General features: G+C 50.5%; 2 protein-coding genes across 7 annotated transcripts; both read left to right on the forward strand.

Moving 5' to 3' along the window:
* Positions 1-1,263: 1,263 nt before the first annotated feature.
* Positions 1,264-14,677, forward strand: Nek8 (NIMA related kinase 8). Of its 5 annotated transcripts, none has more exons than XM_005327835.5 (15): positions 1,264-1,404; positions 5,981-6,186; positions 6,422-6,654; positions 7,076-7,207; positions 7,708-7,916; positions 8,067-8,146; positions 8,227-8,408; positions 8,499-8,649; positions 9,013-9,089; positions 9,646-9,763; positions 12,452-12,602; positions 12,843-13,006; positions 13,092-13,250; positions 13,418-13,576; positions 13,948-14,677. In XM_005327835.5, exons 1-15 carry the CDS (start codon positions 1,358-1,360, stop codon positions 13,974-13,976), a joined length of 2,097 nt encoding a protein of 698 aa, XP_005327892.1. In that variant the 5' UTR covers positions 1,264-1,357; the 3' UTR covers positions 13,977-14,677. The 5 variants fall into 5 exon arrangements, with proteins under 5 accessions (XP_005327892.1, XP_040125125.1, XP_077898680.1 ...); XM_078042554.1 differs by adding an exon at positions 2,794-2,856 and having other exon boundaries at positions 1,320-1,404; positions 13,418-14,677; XM_040269190.2 differs by lacking the exon at positions 1,264-1,404 and adding an exon at positions 2,029-2,246 and having other exon boundaries at positions 13,951-14,677.
* A 557-nt stretch (positions 14,678-15,234) lies between these two features.
* Traf4 (TNF receptor associated factor 4) lies at positions 15,235-21,293 on the forward strand. Of its 2 annotated transcripts, none has more exons than XM_005327836.4 (7): positions 15,235-15,496; positions 18,448-18,499; positions 19,100-19,204; positions 19,275-19,436; positions 19,526-19,687; positions 19,768-19,923; positions 20,152-21,293. In XM_005327836.4, exons 1-7 carry the CDS (start codon positions 15,354-15,356, stop codon positions 20,782-20,784), a joined length of 1,413 nt encoding a protein of 470 aa, XP_005327893.1. In that variant the 5' UTR covers positions 15,235-15,353; the 3' UTR covers positions 20,785-21,293. The 2 variants fall into 2 exon arrangements, with proteins under 2 accessions (XP_005327893.1, XP_040125129.1); XM_040269195.2 differs by lacking the exon at positions 15,235-15,496 and adding an exon at positions 16,936-18,352.
* The last annotated feature ends 1,326 nt before the right edge of the window (positions 21,294-22,619 follow it).

Genomic DNA, 22,619 nt, shown 5'->3' on the forward strand with positions numbered 1-22,619 from the left:
GGACAACCGGTTGAAGAACAGAGCACCTGCATCATGAGGCATAAATGAATAAACCGGAACAGATAAGCAGGAACAGAAAGAATAGAATGCAGACCTGTGGTTTTTGGAATGCAGACCTGTACCCCCTAGGTGGCCTATATGCTAGATTTAAACAAACCAATAAGAAACCTGTTGCTTCCCGCGCGCGGGAAACCTGTCCCAAACCCTATAAAAATCTCTGTATCCCCAAGTCCAGTGTGCCAGTTCACCAAAGCTCCGGCTGAGGATCTGCTGGGCACCCGCAGGCGCCTGTGTCCCAATAAACCAACCTCTTGCTTTTGCAGCCAGTGTTTCGTGTGATTCTCCTTGGACAGGGATACGGGGGTCTTTCATTGGACGGGGGTCTTTCAGATCCAGCAGTCCTACTAACCAATCCCCCTACCTCTGGGCAGAAGCATTGAATCCATCTGTGGGAAACCGGAGGGTCTCCCTCCTTTCCTTCCCTGACGCTTTCGCTTTAGGATAGTGGTCTGCTTCCACTCCCAGCTTCTCCTAAAGAGGAGGGCTAGAGTTTGTGGCTCCGTAGTAGAATGTCCACTTAGCACATGTGAGGCACTGGGTACAATCCTCAGCACCATGTAAAAAATAAAATAAAGATATTGTATCCATTTACAACTAAAAAATGTATTAAAAAACAAACAAACAGAATCTGTGTTCTAGAATATGGGGGGGGGGGCGTGTATAAGCATCTAAGACGGATTCCCCTACTGCAGCATCCTGGGTATGAAGCTGGTGGTGGGGAGACTGAAAGTGTGGACTAGCACGTGCTTACTCGTGGCAATAGCCCTAGATGAATCAATTTGCACAGCTTGGCGCGTTCACTGCGAGTCAAACGAGAAACACACAGAACGAGAGCTTGCCCTAGGTTCAGTTATGGTTATCATTTGCTTGCCAATGAAAATCCTTCTTCTGAAATAGCGTAGTCATGGGAAGCTGGGGACTCAGTCCTCGCTTCCCACCCCATCCGGACTTTAGTGGGCAACTCTTGAGCGTGAGGCATTCCCTCCGGTCTCACAAACTTTGCAAGAGTCCAATGGGGCCATGGGTGTGAGAAGTGGCTGGTATCGTGCTGGCCATTGGGGGACACACTAAGAAATGAGGTATAGCCGTATTTGTTGGGCCCTACGAGTGACAGGGTGAGGGAAAAACGACTTTGTGCGGGTAATACGTTGAAGTTCAACTCAGATGCAAACAGACTTAAACTCTGCTTGCTCCGCCCCGCAAAGGTTTTATAGCGTAAAGGGCGGGGCTCCAGAGTGGGCAGGTCCGCGCACGCGCCTCAAAGGGGTGTTCCGGAAACGGTGTTCTGAGAAATGAGATGGAGAAGTACGAGCGGATCCGAGTGGTGGGCAGAGGTGCCTTCGGGTGAGCCAAGGGTAGAGGGAAGAAAACTGCTGGGGAGTGGGAAAATAAGTCCCAAAACTAACCGCGAAATTGCTACCTGGATAGCTCCGCCTCCTAGGCGTGAGCGACTATCTGGGAAGCCCCGCCCAGGCTTCCGGTCTCAGTCTGGACTTGGAGATCCGTCTTCAATGAGGCCACGCCCACACTCCTAAGCGCTCGGGTGGCATTCTTCTGTTGGTTCCCTTGTACACAGGCTGCATAGGTCTTCAGATTCTGGGCTGTGTGTATATAGATATGACCAAAACTGGACGGGTATCCGGGTGTGATGGCTCACTCCTGTAATCCCAGCGGCTTGGGAGGCTGAGGCAAGAGGATTGCGAGTTCAAAGCAAGCCTTACCCAAAGCGAGGCTGCTAAGCAACTCAGTGAGACCCTATCTCTAAAAAAAATATAAAATAGGGCTGGGAATGCGGCTCAGTGGTCAAGCCCCTGAGTTCAATCCCTGGTACCAAAAAAAAAAAAAAAAAAAAAAAGGACTAGTCTTTTCCCTTTAGGAACTTAGCCCTTTTAATTTTTTATTTTGAGATAGGGTCTCACTCCTTTAACAAGACATTATTAAAGGAGTTATGTTATAGCAGTAATGAAAGGTTATTAAGTAACATGTACAACGGTAGAGAATAATTACTTGGGGTAGCTAGGGAGGAATTCTCTGGGAGATGAGATGTAAAGATAAAGAATGAAGACCAGTACTCTGAAGGAAGAAGATTTTCAGGCAAAGGAAGCAGCATATGCAAAGGTCCTCACATGGAAAGAATTGTTGAGAACAATCAAGAAACAGATGCCAAGCTTGATGGGGAGGCTGAGGTAGGAAGATTGCAAGTTCCAAGGCACTCTTGGCAATTTAGCGAAACCCTGTCTCAAAATTTAAAAAGTTAAAAGGGCTGGGGATGTAGTTCAGTGGCAGAGCACCCTTGGGTTCAATTGCCAGTACCAAAAAAGAAACTGAAAAAAGATTAGTGTAGTTGGAATGTAGTGGGCAAGGTAAAGAATTGTGTAAAATTTGATTGTCATGGAAAGGGGTTTAATTGATTTAGTATAAGGGCAAGGGCAAGAGCGTTTGTTTGTGCTGGAAATTGAACCCAGGGCCTCCAAAGGCCAAACACATGCATTATCACTGAGCTACATAGACACCCAGCCCAAGGAAGAGTTTTTATTTATTTATTTTTATCTGGTACAGGAATTGAACCCAGAGTCACTTAACTACTGAGCCACATCCACATCTCTTATTTTTTGAGATGGTCTCACTAAGTTGTTTAGGGCCTCATTAAATTGCTGAGGTTAGATTTGTGTTTTTTTGTTTGTTTGTTTGTTTTTTAAAGAGAGAGAGAATTTTTTAATATTTATTTTTTAGTTTTCAGCGGACACATCTTTGTATATGGTGCTGAGGATTGAACCTGGGCCTCACGCATGCCAGGCAAGTGTGCTACCGCTTGAGCCACATCCCCAGCCCAACTGAGGTTGGATTTGAACTCACAATCCTCCTGCCTTGGCCTTCCCAAGATGCTGGGATTATAGGTGTGGGCCATAATGCCTGGTCCCCTAACTTCTTCTTCTTCTTCTTTTTTTTTTTTTTTTTTTTTTTTTGGTACCAGGGATTGAATCCAGGGGCGCTTAACCACGGAGCCACATCCCCAGACCTTTTTATAATTTTGAAACATTGTCTTGCTAAGTTCCTGGGGGCCTCATTAAATTGCTGAGGCTGGCTTTGAACTTGCAATCCTCCTACCTCAACCTCCCTAGTTGTTGGGATTACAGTGTGTGCCAGCATGCCCATCTCCCTCACCTCTTTTTTATTTTACTTTATTTTGAGAAAGGGTCTTGCCAAATTGCTGAGGCTAGCCTTGAATTTGGGATCCTCCTGCCTCAGCCTCCTGGAATTGCAAGCACATGTCACAACCAGCCATCAGAGCTTGTTTAAAACCAAAGGCTGGAGATTTAGCTCAGTGTTAGAGTGCTTGCTCAAGGCCTTGGGTTTGATCCCCTGTACTCAATAAAAAAGAAAAAGGAAAACTGTTCAACTGTAAGTGATCCTCCTGCCTCAGCCTTTAGAGTAGCTGGGATTACAGACTGAAGAAAGCCTGCCTTTGTTGTTTGTTTGGTGGGGGTGGGGGGAGTATTGCTGGGGATTGGTCCTAGGGCTTCTTGCTTTTTCATGTGGCAAACACTCTTCCACCACTCAGCTGTATCCCCAGGCTCTGTGTTGGGTGTTTTTTTTTTTTTTTTTTCTTCTCCAGTACAGGGTACTGCAGATTGAACCCTGGGGCACTCTACTGCTGCTGAGCAACACCCCCCAGCCCTTTTAATTTTTTTTATTTTGAGATAGGGTCTCACTAAATTGCCTAGGCTGACCTGGAACTTTCAGTCCTCCTGAGACTGGGATATGCCCCACACCTGGCTTTTTTTTTTTTTTTTTTTTTTTTTTAATGAATTTAGGTGTGGTCCTATAGTTAGTCATTGAATGGTATGCAACTTTATTTTGCAGTGGTGAGGATTGAACTCAGGGTCTTGCACATACTATACAAGCACTCCATCACTGAATTTTACTCTCAGCCCCAACATGTCTGATTTTAATAAGTCGGAAATGGTGGTGTCATTTACCCAGATGGAAGAAACAGGTGAAGGAAAGGTTTGGGGACAAGAATCAAGAATTTTGTTTTGTATTTGTTAAAATTTAGGATGTTTGTGAGATATGCAGATAGAGTTGGATATATCAGTCTGGGACTCATAGGAGAGGGAGATAAAAATTTAAGACTTAAGTGATAAGATTACAGTCTATTCATTTACCAAATATCTACAGAACTCCTACTGTGTGCAAAATACTGGGCTATATTTTAGAACAAATTCTTATTGTACAACAAGAAAAATGTAGTTCCTGAATTTATGGACACTGACAGAGAGTTGAAGTCAAATACTAATATGGTTGGGCATGGTGACTCATGCCTATAATCCCAGGAATTGGGGAGGTTGAGGCAGGAGGATCCGAAGTTCAAGACCAGCCTGGGCAACTTAGGGAGACCTGGCTCAAAGTGAAAAAAAATTAAAAGGGATGGGGTTATAGCTCAGTGATAGAGCATTCCTAGTAGAATACCCCAATATCCACCCCCCACACACACACATAAAATTAATGAAATACTAATGTGAATGACTTCCACCCAGTAGTACTTTTTTAAACATTTTTTTAGTTGTAGATAAACACACATTATATTTATATTTATTTTTATGTGGTGCTGAGGATCAAACCCAGTGCCTCACACATGAGAGGCAAGTGCTTTACCCCTGAGCCACAGCCCTGCCCCTGCCTTATTTTTTTTAATGTAGTGCTGGGGATTGAACCCAGGGCCTAGTGCATGCAAGGAAGCACTCTTCAAATTGAGCCATAACCCCAGCCCCCATTAAGCACTTTCTATGGGCCAAGCACTGTGCTAAATTCCTTACATACATTTACTCATTTGATCCTCTCTCAACAACTCTATTTTCCAGATGGTGATGTCATATAATGTATCTAACACCAGTTAATTAGGAAGAGCCAGGATTTAAACCCAGGCAGTTAACTCCAGAACTCAATCTCATTGTGCCAAGGGTAAAAATGAGGGCCTGCATAGAGTTTGTTACCAGTTCTTCCTGTTCCTATGTTCAGTGGGGTTTTTGTTTATTGGGTTTTTTTTTTTTTTTTTGGTGGGGGGCATTGAATCCAGGGTGCTTAAGCAGTGAGCCACATCCCCATCCCTTTTTATTTTTTAAGTCTTGCTTCACTAAGTTGCTTAGGGCTTCACTAAATTGCTGAGGCTGGCTTTTAACTTGTGATCCTCCTGTCTCAGCCTCCCAAACTGCTGGGATTGCAGGCATGGGCCACCACACCCAGCAGCCCAGGGGTGTTTTACCACTAAGCTACCTTCCCAGCCTTTTTTTTTTTTTTTTTTTTTTTGCGGGGGGGGGGGGGGGAGCACTAGGGATTGAACTCAGGGGCACTCAACCACTGAGCCACATCCCCAGCCCTATTTTGTATTTTATTTAGAGACAGGGTCTCACTGAGTTGCTTAGTGCCTCACTTTGGCTGAGGCTGGCTTTGAACTCATTATCCTCCTGCCTCAGCCTCCCGAGCTGCTGGGATTACAGGTATGCTCCACCATGCCCAGCTCCCTTTTTGTTTTTTGAGACAGGATATTGCTAAATTGCTTAGGGCCTTGCTAAATTGCTAAGGCTGATCTCGAACTTGGAATCTTCTTTCCTCAGCCTCCCAAATTGATGAGATTACAGATGTGTGCCACCACAATCAGGGATGGGGATTATAGCTCAGTGATAGAGCATTCCTAGTAAAATACCCTAATACCCCCCCACACACACATAAAACTAATGAAATACTAATATGAATGACTTCCACCCATTAAGTACTTTAACAGTATCTTTATATTTATTTTTATTTTTATGTGGTGCTGAGGATCAAACCCAGTCTCTAAGGAACATCCAGTCACTAGCTCTGCTCTGTCTGATATATGGCTGGAAGTTCAGCTAGTACCCGCCCTCTACTTTGTCTCCAGGATTGTGCACTTGTGCCTCCGTAAAGCTGACCAGAAGCTAGTGATCATCAAGCAAATCCCAGTGGAGCAGATGACCAAGGAAGAGCGGCAAGCAGCCCAGAATGAGTGTCAGGTGCTCAAGCTGCTAAATCACCCCAATGTCATTGAGTACTATGAGAACTTCCTAGAGGACAAGGCCCTCATGATTGCCATGGAATATGCACCAGGTAAGTCAGCTCCTTGCATTGGCCTGGCTGCAGGGGTTCTTTACCTCCAGGATCAGGCGGCTTCTCCCCTTAGAATGGATTTGGCTGAGGGTCAGAGGTATAGAGTTCTGGCCCCAATTTTGTGACCCTGGCAGATTTCTTGTCCTCTCTGGTTCTAGTGACCTATTCAGTAAAAGGAAAGGGATTGTCCTGGGTATGGAAAAGACTGGATCTTGATTAGTTTCTTGGGCCGCAGGTGGTACCCTAGCTGAGTTCATCCAAAAGCGCTGCAATTCCCTGCTGGAGGAAGAGACCATTCTGCACTTTTTTGTGCAGATTCTGCTTGCCCTGCATCATGTGCATACCCATCTCATCCTGCATCGGGACCTCAAGACCCAGAACATCCTTCTTGACAAACATCGCATGGTTGTCAAGATTGGCGACTTTGGCATCTCCAAGATCCTTAGCAGCAAGAGCAAGGCCTACACGGTACCTGAACTTGGAGGGAGCCTTGAGGGTGCTAGAGGTCTTGAGGGCCAAGGCCTATTCTACATCCCTGCCTCCTCCTTTTCCCCTCCAAAAACCTTGGCTCAGCCAGGTGTGGTTGCACATGCTAGTAATCCCAGTGACTGAGGAAGCTGAGGCAAGAAGATGGAAAATTTGAGGCCAGCTTCAGCAATTTAGCAAGATCCTGTCACAAAATGGAAAATAAAAAGGACTAGGGATGTAGCTCTCAAGTAAAGCACCTCTGGGCTCAATAGACCTTGGCTCCTTGGCCCCTGGCTGTAGAGTCTTGCAGGAGGAAACCCCTTGGCCTGCTTCAGGGAGAATCTGTCTCTCACTGGGCCCATGACCAGAGCCTCTGTTTTTCCTCCCCCTCCAGGTTGTAACTGAGATTTCTCTCCTGCAGGTGGTAGGTACTCCATGCTATATTTCCCCTGAGCTGTGTGAGGGCAAGCCCTACAATCAGAAGAGCGACATCTGGGCCCTGGGCTGTGTCCTCTATGAGCTGGCCAGCCTCAAGAGGGCCTTTGAGGCTGCAGTGAGTATAAGCACCCCTGAGGGAACTGGGAAATCCCTCCCTCACCGCAGCCCTCAGCTCCAACCACTTCTTTTTTTTTTTTTTTTGTGAGAATCCCATCTGTCTCTACCTTATCCAGACTGGTGGATTACCCAGGGCAGAGCTGTGGTTCTTGCTCAGACTATGAATTTCTGAGGGTAGGGCTCGTTTCCCCCCTTTAGAGAGCTCCTGATGGCATGGTTATGTCTCTTCCATGAGATTAGGACACTACCAAGAGCAAGCCCGTGAGTTTTGTCAAAATGGAGTTTCACAGGAGCAGCTCCTAAGAAACTTGGAGCAGCTCCCTTATGGATTCCTGAAAGCAGGGTTTGGCTCCCCTATCATCCTGGGAGTCCCCTAATGAGAATGAAGTCGTCTGAAGGCAGGGTTGTTCTTTCACCATCAGACAAGGGGCTGAGGGACAAGGATGCTCAAAAGCCCAATTCAACACTCAGGCCATCCCTAATTTGGCACCTTCACAGAACCTGCCAGCGCTAGTGTTAAAGATCATGAGTGGCACCTTTGCGCCCATCTCTGACCGGTACAGCCCTGAGCTACGCCAGCTTGTCCTGAGTCTGCTCAGCCTGGAGCCTGCACATCGGCCACCACTGAGCCACATCATGGCACAGCCCCTCTGCATCCGAGCCCTACTTAACCTGCACACCGATGTGGGCAGCATCCGCATGAGGAGGCCTGTGCTGTGGGGAAAAAAGGGATAGATCTTGGGTGGCAGAGGTTGGGAGCACCCTGTGGGCCACAGGAGACCTCAAGCAAGGCTTCTATGCCTGTGTGTAGGATTGTCAGGGAGGTTCTGTGTCTGAGGTCCCTATCTGTCCTGCAGAGCAGAGAAATCCCTGGCCCCAGGAACACCCATGGCCCCGGGCAGCACAGGGAGCAGAACCACTAGTACCCGCTGCAGGGGTAAGCTGAAGTGGGTGCTTGGGCCCATGGTTCCCCACTATGCCTGCCAGTTTAACTGACCCAGTGTCCTGTACTGGCAGGTATCCCCCGGGGACCTGTGAGGCCGGCCATCCCACCACCACTATCATCCGTGTACACATGGGGTGGCGGGCTCAGCACCCCACTGAAGCTGCCGATGCTTAACACAGAGGTGGTTCAGGTGGCCACTGGGCGCACGCAGAAGGCCGGGATCACACGTTCTGGGCGCCTAATCCTGTGGGAGGCAAGCAGTTTGGCTGGGGGCCTGGACTAGGTAGAGGGTGGGAGGTCCCTGAGGAGGATGAGAGGTGTTCAGCGCGCCCCCCCCCCACAGGCCCCACCTGTAGGTGCCCTTGGAAATGCCCTCCTCCCAGGGGCAGTGGAGCAGCCTCAGCCCCAGTTCATCTCCCGTTTCCTGGAGGGCCAGTCAGGTGTGACTATCAAGCATGTGGCCTGCGGGGACCTCTTCACAGCCTGTTTGACTGGTAAGCCTCACCGGGGGGACTACCCCATGGGAATTTAGGAGAAGACCACAAAGAGCAACTTCCCTCATTGCTCAATTAATGCTTCCATCTCTTAGTTGTTAAGTTATTGTTTCTACTTGCTGTTGAGATTTATTTATACCATCTCCTTTACTCTACAAAACAGGCATGGAATCATCCCCATTTGATAGATGGGGAAACTAAAGTTCAGAGAGGCTGTCACTTGTCCAAAGTCACACACTGCACAAGGTGGTGGAGAAGGCCTGTAACCCCAGCTTCATCTTGCTCCTCCAATCCACGAGTGACCTAGTGACTTAGAGAACAGTCTAACTCCTGTCCCTCCTCTTTCCTTACTGACCTCTCCAGACCGAGGCATCATCATGACCTTTGGCAGTGGCAGCAATGGGTGCTTAGGCCATGGCAGCCTCACTGATATCAGCCAGGTAGGTGTCACATGTACTCTAGAGAGAGGAAGTGAGAGGATGGCAGGGAATCCACGGATGAATGTTGACATCAGGCTGAGGGCAGGGAAGTCCCCAGGTGCATAAAGTCTCTGTAGCTCCTAAACTGCACCTGCTCTGGGCTGCTTTAGGGGAAGTACAGAAAGACCAAACTTCCCAGGCACGGTGGTGCATGCCTGTAATCCCAGTGGCTCAGGAGGCTGAAAGCGGGAGGATTGCAGGTTTGAAGCCAGCCTCAGCAACTCAGCAAGGCTATATGCAACCTAGTGAAAACCTTTCTCAAAATAAAAAATAAAAAGGGCTGGGGATGTGGCTCAGCAGTTAAGTGCTCTTGGGTTTAATTCCTGGTAGGGAAAAAAAAAAAAAAAAGAGACCAGGCTTCCCCAGTGTCTCATGTGGCATTGAGCCTTATATGACAGGAGTTAGACAGCACTTAGAATCTGCAGCCTCTTTCTCTGCACAGTGGGTGCTGTGGCAGAGTGTATGTGTGTGTTTAGTGTCAGATCCCAGTCTCCCCTTGCTTTCTCCCCTTTTCTAGCCCACCATAGTGGAGGCCCTGCTTGGCTATGAGATGGTACAAGTGGCCTGTGGTGCCTCCCATGTGCTGGCCCTGTCCACTGAGCGAGAACTGTTTGCCTGGGGTCGTGGAGATGGTGGTAAGCTCCCTACTCTGGCTTTAGCCTCTTGGTTCTGTCTCTTTAGCCATGGTTTGTTCCCCTTTGTACCCACCTTCCACCCCATGGTCCATTCTCTCTTCTCTCAATTTTTTTTCCCAGTGGTACTGAGGATTGAACATAGTGGTGATATATCACTGAACTATGTCCTAGACCTTTTTATTTTTATTTATTTATTTTTTAGTACCTTTATTTTATTTATTTTTATGTGGTGCTGAGGATCAAAACCAGTGTCTCACACATGCTAGGCAAGTGTTCTACTATTGAGCTACAACCAACAGCCCTTTTTATTTTTTTTTTATTTTTTAATTTTTTTGTGGTGCTGGGAATTGAACCCAGGGCCTTGTGCATGCAAGGCAATCATTCTACCAAGTGAGCTATATCCCCAGGCCCACCTTTTTATTTTTTCAGACAGGGTTCTTCTAAGTTTCTTAGGGCCTCACTAAGTTGCTGAGGCTGGCTTTGATCTTGTGATCCTCCTTTCTCAGCCTCCTGAACCACTGGGATTATAGGTGTGTGTCATTGCGTTAGGATGTGCCCAGCTTTTCTATTCTATTAATTAATTCAACAAATTTTTATTTCATGCCCATTACATGCTCACCCTGTGCTGGGTACTGAGACAAGATGAATAAGATGTGGCTTCCCATGCTGGGCATGGTGGCACACGCCTGTAGTTCCAGCTGCTCGGGAGGCCGAGACAGGAGGATCTCGAGTTCAAAGCCAGCCTCTCAGCAACTAGTGAGACCCTGATTCAAAATAAAAAATAAGAAGGGTGGACGTTTTGGCTCAGTGGTAGAGTGCTTTCCTAGCAAGTGCGAGGCACTGGGTTCAATCCTCAGCACCACATAAAAATAAACAAATAAATAAAGGTATTGTGATTGTGTCCATCTACAATGAAAAAAGTATTTAAAAATAAAAAAATTCCTGGATAAGGTGGCACATGCCTATAATCCTAGTGACTTGGGAGGCTGAGACAGGAGGAATTAGAGTTCAAAGCCAGCTTCAGCAATGGCAAGGCATTAAGCAACTTAGTGAGACCCTGCCTCTAAATAAAATACAAAAATAGGGGGGCTGGGGATGTGGCTCAAGCGGTAGCGCACTCGCCTGGCATGCATGCGGCCTGGGTTCAATCCTCAGTACCACATACAAAGATGTTGTGTCTGCAGAAAACTAAAAAAAATAAATATTAAAATTCTTTAAAAAAAATAAAATACAAAAATAGGGCTGGGGATGTGGCTCAGTGGCCACGTGCTCCTGAATTCAATTCTTGGTATCCCCAAAAATAATAAAATAAAAATTTTAAAAATAAATAAAAAGGGCTGGGGTTGTAGCTCAGTAGTACAGCCCTTGCCTGGCATGTGTGAGACACTGGGTTTGATTCTTAGCACTGCATATAAGTAAATAAAATAAAGGTCCATTGAGAACTAAAAATATGTAAATATTTTAAAGTAGGGGGGCGGTGCTGGGAATGTGGCCCAGTGGTTAAGTACCCCTGGGTTCAATCCCTAGTACCAAAAAAAAAAAAAAAAAAGAAAATGATGGGGCTTCTTTCTTGTGCTTACAACATAATAATGGAGAGATTCGGGGCTGGGGATGTAGCATGATCATCTGGCATGCATGCGGTCCGGGTTCGATCCTCAGCACCACATACAAAGAAAGATGTTGCTGAAAACTAAAAAATAAACATTAAAAATTCTCTCTTTCTCTCTCATCTCTGTCTCTCTCTAAAAAAAAAAAATAATGATGGAGAGATTCCACTTATTCAACAGTATTTATTTTTTTGCAGGGCTGGGGATCAAACACATTCTAAGAACATGTTCTACCATTGAACTACTTATAGCCCGTGCAGCTATATTTATTGAGGCTCTTTCTATGCCAAGCGTCAGGCTTGGCACTTAGACTAGGGATGACATAGATGGGTCCTGTTCTCCTGGAGGATTCAGCCTGTTTTTTAAATTTTTACTTATTGGGATCGAGGATCAAACCTAGGGATGTTACCTCTGAGCTACATCCCATTCCTTTTTAAATATTTTTTTAGTTGTAGATGGACACAATATCTTTATTTTCATTTATTTATTTTTATGTGGTGCTGAGGATCAAGCCCAGGGCCTCATACATGCAAGGCAAACGCTCTACCACTGAGCTCAACCCCAGCCCATCCCCATTACTTTTTGCTTTTTATGTTGAGACAGGATCTCACTAAGTTGCTCAGGCTGTCCTCAGACTTGAGATCCTTCTACCTTAGCCTCTCCAGTTGCTAGGATTACAAGTATGCACCCTTGTGCTGGGAGAGTACTCAGTCATTTTTTGTGTGTGTGGTGCTGGGAATTGAAATCAGGGCCCTGTGCATGTGAGGTAAGCACTCTACCAACTGAGCTATATCCCCAGCCCAGAGTACTCAGTCTTATGAGTACTCTAGCATGCTAGAGGATAGACAGTGTCAGGGCTACATCCAAGGTTCAGAGGTATGGGAATTCAAAGAACAGCAATGTCACCTGGAAAGGACAGAGGTGGCACCTGAAGATTTTGACCAACAGAGGGGCCTAGGAAAGCCATTTCAGGCTGAGAATAGCCTCTACTCATTTTGTTCCCTCCTCAGTAGGCCTCTCCTCATTCTGGCATCACCAATCCTAGAGCTCAAACTAACCCCATCCTGGTTTCTTCTTTTAGGCAGGCTGGGACTAGGCACCAGAGAGTCCCATAGCTGTCCTCAGCAGGTGCTGGTTCCCTTAGGATTGGAAGCCCAGCGGGTTGTATGTGGCATCGACTCTTCCATGATCCTCACCGTGCCTGGCAGAGCCCTGGCCTGTGGGAGCAATAGGTGAACAGATGCATCAGGATGATTACCATGTTCCTTTGCCCTCCTTGGCTGCCACATGTCCCGTGCCTCATTGCTCTCTCCCACCAAGGGAACTGAAGGGGGTTGAGGGTGCTGCCTGGTTCACCTCAGGATGAGATCTGTCTTCTGATGGGATAGATCCTACCAGCCCTAGCCTAGAGAGGTGGGGGGAGGCAGTGTATACAAACTGTCAGTTGCATTGGTTTGTGGCTTTGCCTTTAGGTTCAATAAGCTGGGCCTAGACCATCACTCCCTTGGAGAGGAGTCTGTACCCCACCAGCAAGTAGAGGAAGCCCTGACCTTTACTCCATTAGGCTCTGCACCCCTGGATCGGGAGCCCCTGTTGAGTGTTGACCTAGGTACTGCTCATTCAGCTGCTGTGACTGGTGAGTAGTACTTGAGGGGGACTCACCTGGTCTCCTTGGGACCTCTGTTAAGGTGTCCCTTTCCTTCCTCTTCCCTTTTCCACAGCCTCAGGTGACTGCTACACTTTTGGCAGCAATCAGCATGGGCAGTTGGGTACTAATGCCCGCCGGGGCAGCCGGGCACCATGTCGAGTCCAGGGCCTTGAGGGCATCAAGATGGTGACAGTGGCCTGTGGAGATGCCTTCACAGTAGCCATTGGTGCAGGTGAGCGTAGGCATGATGGGGCAGACTGAGGTATAGATAGTGGGGAGTTATCATGCTCAGGACCACTGGCCTCAGCAATCTCCTGTTGGAATCAGTATGGTTATATAGTACTTGCTTAGGCTGTACCCTTTCCCTTCCCCTTCCCACCTTGGGATTCTCTCTGGCAGAGGGTGAAGTTTACTCTTGGGGCAAAGGAGCCAGAGGACGACTAGGAAGGAAGGATGAAGATGCTGGGCTCCCTCGGCCAGTGCAGCTGGATGAGACACACCCTTACACAGTGACGTCTGTGTCCTGTTGCCATGGAAACACTCTCCTGGCTATTCGACGTGAGTTATCTTTTCCCACCTTATACACATAAGTGTTAACCCAACTGTCCTCTCCCCACAAACCTATCCCCTGCAGTTATACCACAAGCCCCCAGGATAAATGAAAGCAGAAGCTTCCAGGTAAAAGTCTGAGCTTTCTGCTTGGGTGGGCAAGGACTGGGTTTTTGAGCCTCATTGAAAAGGTTACCTCCACTGCTCCCCAGAGCTCACATGCATTCTTTCTCCTCCTACACCCTGGGTCAAGTTGATGTTGAAAATCCATTCCTGGCCCTGGACATTCCAAGGCCCAATAGGAGTGGAGGTGGATGCAATGCTAGCTGGAGGCACTGCCCTCGGGGAAGCTGCAGGGATTTCTCTTTAATACTCTCCAGCAGTCACAGATGAGCCAGTCCCCCCTTGAGGCACCAGGACACCTCTGGACCACCCTGATATTGCTTCTCTTCTGAGTATTCTGAAAAGTTTAGGTGCCTAAGGCATGACTTCCCACCAGCCTTCTGGATTGTGATATCATCAGGATGGAAGTGACAGTGAAGTCCTGCTCTGCTTTTGACCCTAGATAGGGAAACCTCAGCCACCTCTATTCCCCAGCATCTCCTTTACCTCTTTCCTTATTCAATATTCATAGTGGTCCAGCCTCATTGGAGTTGGCAGCCAGACCTAGTCTTTGGAAGCAGGGTGATCTCCAAAGCCATCCCTAAAAAAGCCATCCCTATGGCTCTACTCAGTTCCTGCCCTCTCCCTCCGCTCATAAATAAGTCCTTCATGACCCCTGTGAGACCAACTCCAAGCTTGAGTAGGGCAAGCTGGAACCTGCCTGGACTGGCCATTGGGCCTGCCTAGTCGCTGCATGGCCTGAGACAGGAGTGTCTGAGGGAAGCCTCCTGCCTGCCCCAACCCCTCCTGCCTGCCCCAACCCCTCCTGCACAAACTCTGAGAGCCTTCGTTTAGGGGAGTGCAAGAGTCATGAAGACAATCAGGGCAGAAAGTTGCCCAACACCCCCTGCTTGTCCCCGAACCCTGGTTGGGGGAAAAGGTAGTTGGCTCAACTAGACAGGTCTCCCAGAAGACTGGAAGTAGCTCTAATAAAAATTATCAACTGCCTGCCTGGAGCATGGTCTCTTCAGGGGTGGGTGATGGTGGCCAGAAACCTCAGTACTGGGTTGGGCCCAACTACTTGCCATTGCACGGCCAAAGCTGAGGCCCAGGGAGGAATGTGGGAGCCGCCAGGGGCTGGGGCTGAGGTTCCTCTGGCCCAGCGCCCGTCCTCCTCATCCCAGCCCAGTGGGGCTCCTGTGATCTGGTTGCCAGGCTTCGGCTGCCTAGCACCTGGGGCCCCCGGTCCCTGGGTGGTGCGTGGCCCTGGAAGCCCAGCTGTGGCCTCCGGAGAAGCAAACTTTTGTAGCACAGCCCCACTCCCCCAGGGCCCTGCGCTTCAACCCAGCGCCAGGGAGAAAGGAAGCTTGGTGCTAAGGGAAAGAAGCCCCGGTTCCCGGGAGTGGACGAGCACGGCTCACGTACATGGCCCGGGAGTCAGTCTACTCACAGCTAACCCCAGAACTAAGGCTTAAGGTGTGGGCGGGGCGCCCGGCGGGCCAGGCACTAGGACCGCGCGGGCGCGGCTCCGCCCCCTCTTCCGGCGGGCGGCCTTGCGGGCCGGGCTTTGGCCGGGGCTGCCAGTCGGCGCCGCCCGGAGCCGCGAGCGCGGCCGGAGCGAGGCGCGGGCTGTGGGGCCGTCGCGTGCCCGGCCCCGCTTGCCCGTGCCCGCCGCTCTCCCGCCATGCCCGGCTTCGACTACAAGTTCCTGGAGAAGCCCAAGCGGCGGCTGCTGTGCCCGCTGTGCGGGAAACCCATGCGCGAGCCCGTGCAGGTTTCTACCTGTGGCCACCGCTTCTGCGACACCTGCCTGCAGGAGTTCCTCAGGTGCGGCTCGGGGGCATCCAGGGATCGCCGGTGGCGGAGAGGGAGGGAACTACTTGGGGAGGGGCCCAGTCCCAAAGCACGCCGGGCCTTTGTCTACGCCGCGGGCCCGTGACCTCAGGGGCGCCCACCGTGACGTCACAGGGCGGCGATGTTGTCATACCCCAGGGGAAGACCCCACGCACTTATTCGTAGGGTCCCTGATCCCAATTGCCAGGCGCCAGGTGGGAAGAACTCCGAGCCTCCCAGCCATGCCGACAAGGGAAAGACGCTTTTCCTGACCTATGGCCGGCCCTTCCCCCTCACCTGAGGGGAGCGGCCTTATCCTTGAACTTTACATCTTTCAACAAGAGAAGGACAAAAACCCTCTCTCCCCCACTGCACTTTAAGCCTTTGGAGAGTCCGTCGCTCTAATTTCTGTGATCCTTCGGGCGCTCAGATACCGGTCGCTATTGTTCTCCCATTTCACAGATGATGAAACCAGAGATTCAAAGAAAGGCCGCGACTTGCCCGGGGTCACACAATCGAGGGCTTGATTGTGATTCGGGCATGGGCTCCTTGTGGTCACACAATAGAGGGAGCATTGTGATGCTACAACCCTTCCCTGAAGCGGGTGCCCTTTGGGTGTCTCTTTTCTCTTGGAGAGGGGCGGTCTTGAGTACAGCGGGTGGGCAATACACTGTTAAGGCGGGGGTCGACCCCTGAACGCCCCTGCCCACTCAGAACCCAGATCACTCCTTGTTTCTTGGGCATCCGTCAAGTTTCTGGGCGCCCTGCGCGGTCTGGAATCCAACCTGTCCACTCTGGAAACTGATCAGGCTAGGGTGTGGGGAGAGGAAGTGAGAGAGCGTGGGGACTCCTGGCTAGGTCTTGCCGTCGGAGCTCGGGGTTTCAGCCACGGTTCAGGAGGCTGTTTGCTGTGCGGAGGGGCCCAGACCGGGAGAGCATGTCTGGGGCTCCGGCTGCAGTTATCCCACCCTCGGCTCTCCGCAGCCCCTAGCTGGCGGAAATCTCCACAGGCCCTTTGTTTTTTGTTCCCCGCAAGCCGCTCAGCCCCTGCCCTCACATACGCTCGTGCACAAGCTGCTGTCCTGCCCCCTCCTCCCCTTCCCCCTCCTTCCTCCCTGTGGTGTACACACTTAACTCCCCTACAGACACACACGGGGCCCATTGTCTCCGCAGCCCTTCCCCAGCCCTTTGGTTTCCAGATGAGGCCAGCTGAGCCAGCCCCCTCCAGCTGACCCACCCTTAACTGTGATTCAAGCCTGGGGAAGGAGAGGGGGATGGGGACTGTCAGACCCGTTTCCCTCCCTCCCCATCTACTCCTCTGGCCCCACTCCGTTGCTTCTGCCCCTCCCCCCCTCCCGGAAATCCCCTCTTCCTCTCCCACAGCCCCCTCCCCCCATCCTGTCTTCTCCCCTGGGCCTGGGCCTCCACTGCACAGCCTGGAGCAGGCTCTGTCCCTGCTTCCCCCCTTCCCTCAGCGCTAGGAGCTCTGCTGCCCGCGCTTCTGGAGGGAAAAGGTGGTTGGGCAGGCTCTGCCCCTGGTCGACACTCCTACTGTACAAGCTAGGTTGTCCATAGCCCTAGCCAAACCTTTGTCCTGGCTGGGCCCCAAGCTATAGGGTAAGCTTCTTCCTGAAGCCTAGAAACTTGTGTTACATTGTCTGCCCTGTGTCCCATCCGCCCCCGCCCCCCAGCCATTTCCAAAACCACTAAGTCAGCACATTCCTGAATCAGCCAAGTGGACCCCTCCCCCTTTGTCCACCCCTCTTTCTTTCCCCATTCCTGCCAGGGCCATTACTCAGGTTTGCCAGTAAGGCTGGGCACATATTGTTCTTGGCATTGGTGGAATGGCCAGTGGTAGTGAAGGCAGGGAGGAGATGGGTGCTAGAAATCATTCTGGGCACCTGGGGCATGGATTGCCCAGGCCTGGAAAGTGCCTTTAAGACAGGATGTTGTGAGGCCTCTGCTTCCGCCTTGTTGCCTGCCTGCCTCCCACCCACCTGACTCAGACCTGCCAGGAATGCCATGCCTAGGGGCCTTCAGTCCTACCAGACATGTGTGACGGGTCCAGGCTGGGGTCAGCAAGGGCATGCTGCAGGAGGAAGTGTGCCACCAGAGTCCTTGAATACTAATAGCCAGGTAGGGATTGGTGGAGAAGGGGACAACTGAAAGGAGGGTGGGTCGGAAGCCTAGACAGCTGTGACCCAAGTCTTGGCTGTGTTTGCCTGGACATTTTGGCCTCCTCTGTGCCTTATGGTACAGTAGAGCCTGTCTGGGCTGCTGAAACGGATATAGACATATCGAGGTGCTACTTCATCTGTGAGCCTCCGTTCTTTCACCTGCAAATGAGAACATTTCAACTCCTCAAGCAGGTGGTGAGGACTGGGTGGGAATGTAAACACAGTGCCAGGGATCTTGTCTTTCCTCCCTTTTCTTTTAGGAGACACACCCTCAAAGAGGAGGGGAAGGATGGCATAAGTGGCCCCAAGCTGACCTTTGCCTTGGTTCTTGGCCTGGTACCTTCATGGGGGCTGGGTAGCCCTGGCACTTAATCTCAGCCCATCCCTGTTCACCCTCCCCATCAGCTTCAGCCCAGCCAATGAAAATGACCCAGGGGGGAGGAGGTAGCTGGGCAGTTTGTTTTTTCCCAGTCCAGCTGCCATCCAGGGAGGAGGTGCCAGCTGCCACCTGTTGGCCAAGTGCTGTCTGAGGCAGCTCTCTCTGCCTTCACTGGACCCTGAACCCCTTTTCCCAGGATTAGGGCTAGGGTCTTCTGAGGCGCTGGAGAAGTGGGTTCCCTCAGGCCTCTGCTTGCCTCATTGTCTCAGCTATGGCTGGTTGGGAACCGGTCTGGTAAGGGATGGAGGCTCCTCTGGTTTGGGGGGTGGGGCTCAAGGATCTCCCTTCCCATAATAAAGAGCCTTGACACTGCCCTCTCTCCTTTTCAGTGAAGGAGTCTTCAAATGCCCTGAGGACCAACTTCCCCTGGACTATGCCAAGGTGAGCCTGCAAAGCTAGGCTAGTCGGAAGCCCAGATTCAGGCTGTTGCCCTTGGTGGAGGCTGGAACTTACTGGCAGCCAGTGGGCTCAGGGCCAGTGTCAACCCAGAATCTTGGGATCGCGTGCCCCCACAAAGGTAGCCTGTTCTCTCCCACCAGGCCAGTTTGCAAACGGAGGCCTGTGTTTGCCCTGGAGGGCAGGCACAATGCCCAGCCTATGGGGGTGCACAGAGCTGCTCTGTGCGCTTAAGAAGTGTTCCTTCCCTTTCCGGTGGCAAGTTAGACCTGTGGCTGAGGGCCAAGACCCCTGTATCAGGGGGAAGGAAGCAGAAGGTGGGTGGTGCTACAGCCTGGGACTGAGCAGGCTGATTGGCTGTCTCTCCAAAGGGTGCCAAAGGCATGTTAGGGACCCTGGGATCCAACAGCAAAGCAGACACCACCTGCTGTGCCTTTTATCTTTGGGCACAGAGCAGCAAATAGCCCAAGAGAGGCTGTTACTGGCTCTAAGTGGAGCCAAGAAACTGGGGATGGGGAATGGGATGAGACTTGGGGTTTATAACAGATTCTGACCCTGGCCATTTCTCCCCATTCTCGCTTCCAGATCTACCCAGACCCAGAGCTGGAGGTCCAGGTGCTAGGCCTGCCCATCCGCTGCATCCACAGTGAGGAGGGTTGCCGCTGGAGTGGGCCACTTCGTCATTTACAGGTGAGGTTCTATTGGTGGGGGTGGAACTACCCCAACCTCGGCAGATGCTGACTGCAGTTCTTCCCACCAGGGACACCTGAATACCTGCAGCTTCAATGTAGTTCCCTGCCCCAATCGCTGTCCTGCCAAGCTGAGTCGCCGTGATCTGCCTGCACATTTGCAACACGACTGCCCAAAGCGGCGCCTCAAGTGCGAGTTCTGTGGCTGTGACTTCAGTGGGGAAGCCTATGAGGTGAGTGGGTCCTGGCTGAGGGTGAAGGGAGGGTGGGGCAGCAGATGGCCCAGGCATCCCTTAACTCAACCCCTCCATCATCACTACAGAGCCATGAGGGTATGTGCCCCCAAGAGAGTGTGTACTGTGAGAACAAGTGTGGTGCCCGCATGATGCGGCGACTACTGGCCCAGCATGCCACTTCTGAGTGCCCCAAGCGCACCCAGCCTTGTACCTATTGCACAAAGGAATTTGTCTTTGACACCATCCAGGTAAGCCCTTTCCTGAGCTGTGGGTTGTGGGGTAGAAGATATAGGAGTCAGTCTATTGACTGCTATCTCTGTGGTCCCAGAGTCACCAGTACCAGTGCCCAAGGCTGCCTGTGCCCTGCCCTAACCAGTGTGGCGTGGGCACTGTGGCTCGGGAGGATCTGCCAAATCATCTGAAGGACAGCTGTAGCACTGCCTTGGTGCTATGCCCATTCAAAGACTCCGGTTGCAAGCACAGGGTGAGATGCCCCTTCTTCCTGTCAACCCCTCTTTAGCCCATGAAGTCCTAGATGAAGGCTAGGTTTCCTGGCAGTTCATTTCTTTGAGGTCCTTCCCCCTGCTGATCAGCTGCAGGTTCTTCCTAGCACCCTGTCTTCCTCATGCAGAGTTGGGTGCCTGCTACCCCTGCGCCTTCCCCTTTTGGTAACAGTCCTCCTTTCCCTCATTGCCTGGGGCTTTGCCAACAGTGCCCTAAGCTGGCAATGGCGCGGCACGTGGAGGAGAGTGTGAAGCCACATCTGGCTATGATGTGTGCCCTGGTGAGCCGGCAGCGGCAGGAGTTGCAGGAGCTGCGTCGAGAACTGGAGGAACTATCAGTAGGCAGTGATGGCGTGCTCATCTGGAAGATTGGCAGCTATGGGCGGCGGCTACAAGAGGCCAAGGCCAAGCCCAACCTCGAGTGCTTCAGCCCAGCCTTCTATACACATAAGTATGGTTACAAGCTACAGGTGTCTGCATTCCTTAATGGCAATGGCAGTGGTGAGGGTACACATCTCTCTCTGTACATTCGTGTGCTACCAGGCGCCTTTGACAATCTCCTTGAGTGGCCCTTTGCCCGTCGTGTCACTTTCTCCCTGCTGGATCAGAGCGACCCAGGGCTTGCTAAGCCACAGCATGTCACTGAGACTTTCCACCCTGACCCAAACTGGAAAAACTTCCAAAAGCCAGGCACTTGGCGAGGCTCCTTGGATGAGAGTTCTCTGGGTTTTGGATACCCCAAGTTCATCTCCCACCAGGATATCCGAAAGCGAAACTACGTGCGAGATGATGCAGTCTTCATCCGTGCCTCTGTTGAACTGCCCCGGAAGATCCTCAGCTGAGTGCAGAGCTGGCAGGCTCAAGGGGAGAAGGGGGCATGGATGGGACATGATTTATCAGGCACTGGTTGAACCTGGAGAGGGGGCGGGACCTCCTTTCAGCTGCTTATGCTGCCTGGGTTGTTACCCTGTTTTCCCCCTACCACTACCACCCTCAGGTGCCTCCAATTGGTGCTTCAGCCCTGGCCCCTGCGGGGAGCAGGTCTCTGGGTTATCAAGGGCTGGAAACAAGTGATCCCAGGGCCTGTCTCCCCTCCTGGGCAGGGCAGGTATGCCTTGGTGCCAACCACATTCTACCTGGACTGAGGTACCTGCTCAGGTGCTTTGTCCCAAGAGCCATAGGGGGAGGGATTGGGAAAAGGAGGGGTAGTTAAAAAAAAAAAAAAAATCTGTCTTGAGATTTGATTTTTCTTTCCCCAGCTGTGTCCCTTCTGGTTATTTATTTCCTTAGCACCAGGAAGGCACAACAGGGGAGCCCTGATTTTTAATAAATCCTGAATTGTATTTATTAACTTGGTTCCAGCCTGTCTCCTCCGAGTTAGTTAAGTCCCTGGGAGGTTGGGGCTAACTATGCAAAGGACCACTGAGAGAAGTGCTGCCACTATGACCCCAAGATCAGCTGCCCTGCTGAGTCGCCCTCTGGTGGGCACCAGGGGGGACCACAGCAGACTTTGGAAAAGACTTGTTGCTGCCTCCTGGTGGTTAAATGGGAAAGGTGCAGGATAAGGCTGGAATCCCCAGTTCTTTACTCACCAAAAATCAAATGCTGTGTCATAAGCCCCACCCCCAGCCCTCTGGTACTGGGGATTGAACCCAGGGGCACTCTGTTAATGAGCTACATGCCCAACCCTTTTTTATTCAGAGGGGTCTCAGTTGCTGAGGCTGGCCTTGAACTGTGATCCTCTGCCTCCTGAGTTGTATCATCAAGCCTGTCTCCTGATGACAACTGTCATTCATTTAGTACTTTCTGGTTACAGACACTGCCATGAACTTGATGCAAGATATTTCTTTCCATGTAGCAGTCAAGTTAAATTAACTTTTACATCATAGTAAAAGGACCTGTCTAAGTGGGTCTTATTGAAGTTAATGAGACAATACATGTTCCTGACATTTATTCTAAGTGCTTAACAAATGTTAACCTAACCGAAGCCAGCCTATACCTGGGGACTGACTAGAGGTGTCTTCAAGATGTACAAGGCAAGCTAGGTTTGTGGCTCAGTGGTAGAGCGCGTGTGTGAGACACTGGGTTTGATCCTTGGCAACAAAGAAAACAAAGGTCTACAACTAAAAGAAAAAAGAGATACAAGGCACTTGAACCTTTTTGTCCATCCTTCATATAGGCCTCAGTGGCCACCTGCAGTCACCCATACTTTACCAGCTAGGAACATTAGTGAATTATCAGTACTCTTTCAGCTGGTCTAGGACAGGGCTGAATTTCTTTTTTCCCCCTGGTGCTGGGTATCCTTGTTCATGCTACCCATATGCTCTACTGAGCTACAACTCCAGCCCCAAGATTCTTTTAAAACTCCAGAAATATAGCTCCAATTCTGGCAATACACTTGGGCTTGCATTTGGCAAGTTTCTTAGCTACATGGGGATTAATTCTGCTCAATTCTAGATTTTGTTGAAATGATTAAATGAACTAATCAAAACCTGCCTTAGTGGTCTTGTTTAGCCTTGGGAAGAAGCCCAAATTGTGGAAACTGTTACCTAGTAAAGTTAAGGAATTATTTTTGTCAAAGGGTAATGTGAAAAAGCCATTTATCAGCTGACAGGGAAGGACTAAGCCAGAGCCTGGGAGCTCTCCCCTAACCATCTTTTCAAAGAAGGTACATTTC

This window comes from Ictidomys tridecemlineatus, chromosome 3 (genome assembly GCF_052094955.1).
Source record: "Ictidomys tridecemlineatus isolate mIctTri1 chromosome 3, mIctTri1.hap1, whole genome shotgun sequence".
NCBI lineage: Eukaryota > Metazoa > Chordata > Mammalia > Rodentia > Sciuridae > Ictidomys > Ictidomys tridecemlineatus.

Coding starts and splice junctions, on each gene's coding strand:
- Traf4 (XM_005327836.4), top strand. CDS start 15,354: ATGCCCGGCTTCGACTACAAGTTCCTGGAGAAGCCCAAGCGGCGGCTG. Junction 15,497..18,447: donor TGCCTGCAGGAGTTCCTCAG/GTGCGGCTCGGG, acceptor TCTCCTTTTCAG/TGAAGGAGTCTTCAAATGCC. Junction 19,205..19,274: donor GGCCACTTCGTCATTTACAG/GTGAGGTTCTAT, acceptor TCTTCCCACCAG/GGACACCTGAATACCTGCAG.
- Nek8 (XM_040269190.2), top strand. CDS start 2,119: ATGAAGACCAGTACTCTGAAGGAAGAAGATTTTCAGGCAAAGGAAGCA. Junction 9,090..9,645: donor GCCTCACTGATATCAGCCAG/GTAGGTGTCACA, acceptor CCCCTTTTCTAG/CCCACCATAGTGGAGGCCCT. Junction 9,764..12,451: donor CTGGGGTCGTGGAGATGGTG/GTAAGCTCCCTA, acceptor TTCTTCTTTTAG/GCAGGCTGGGACTAGGCACC.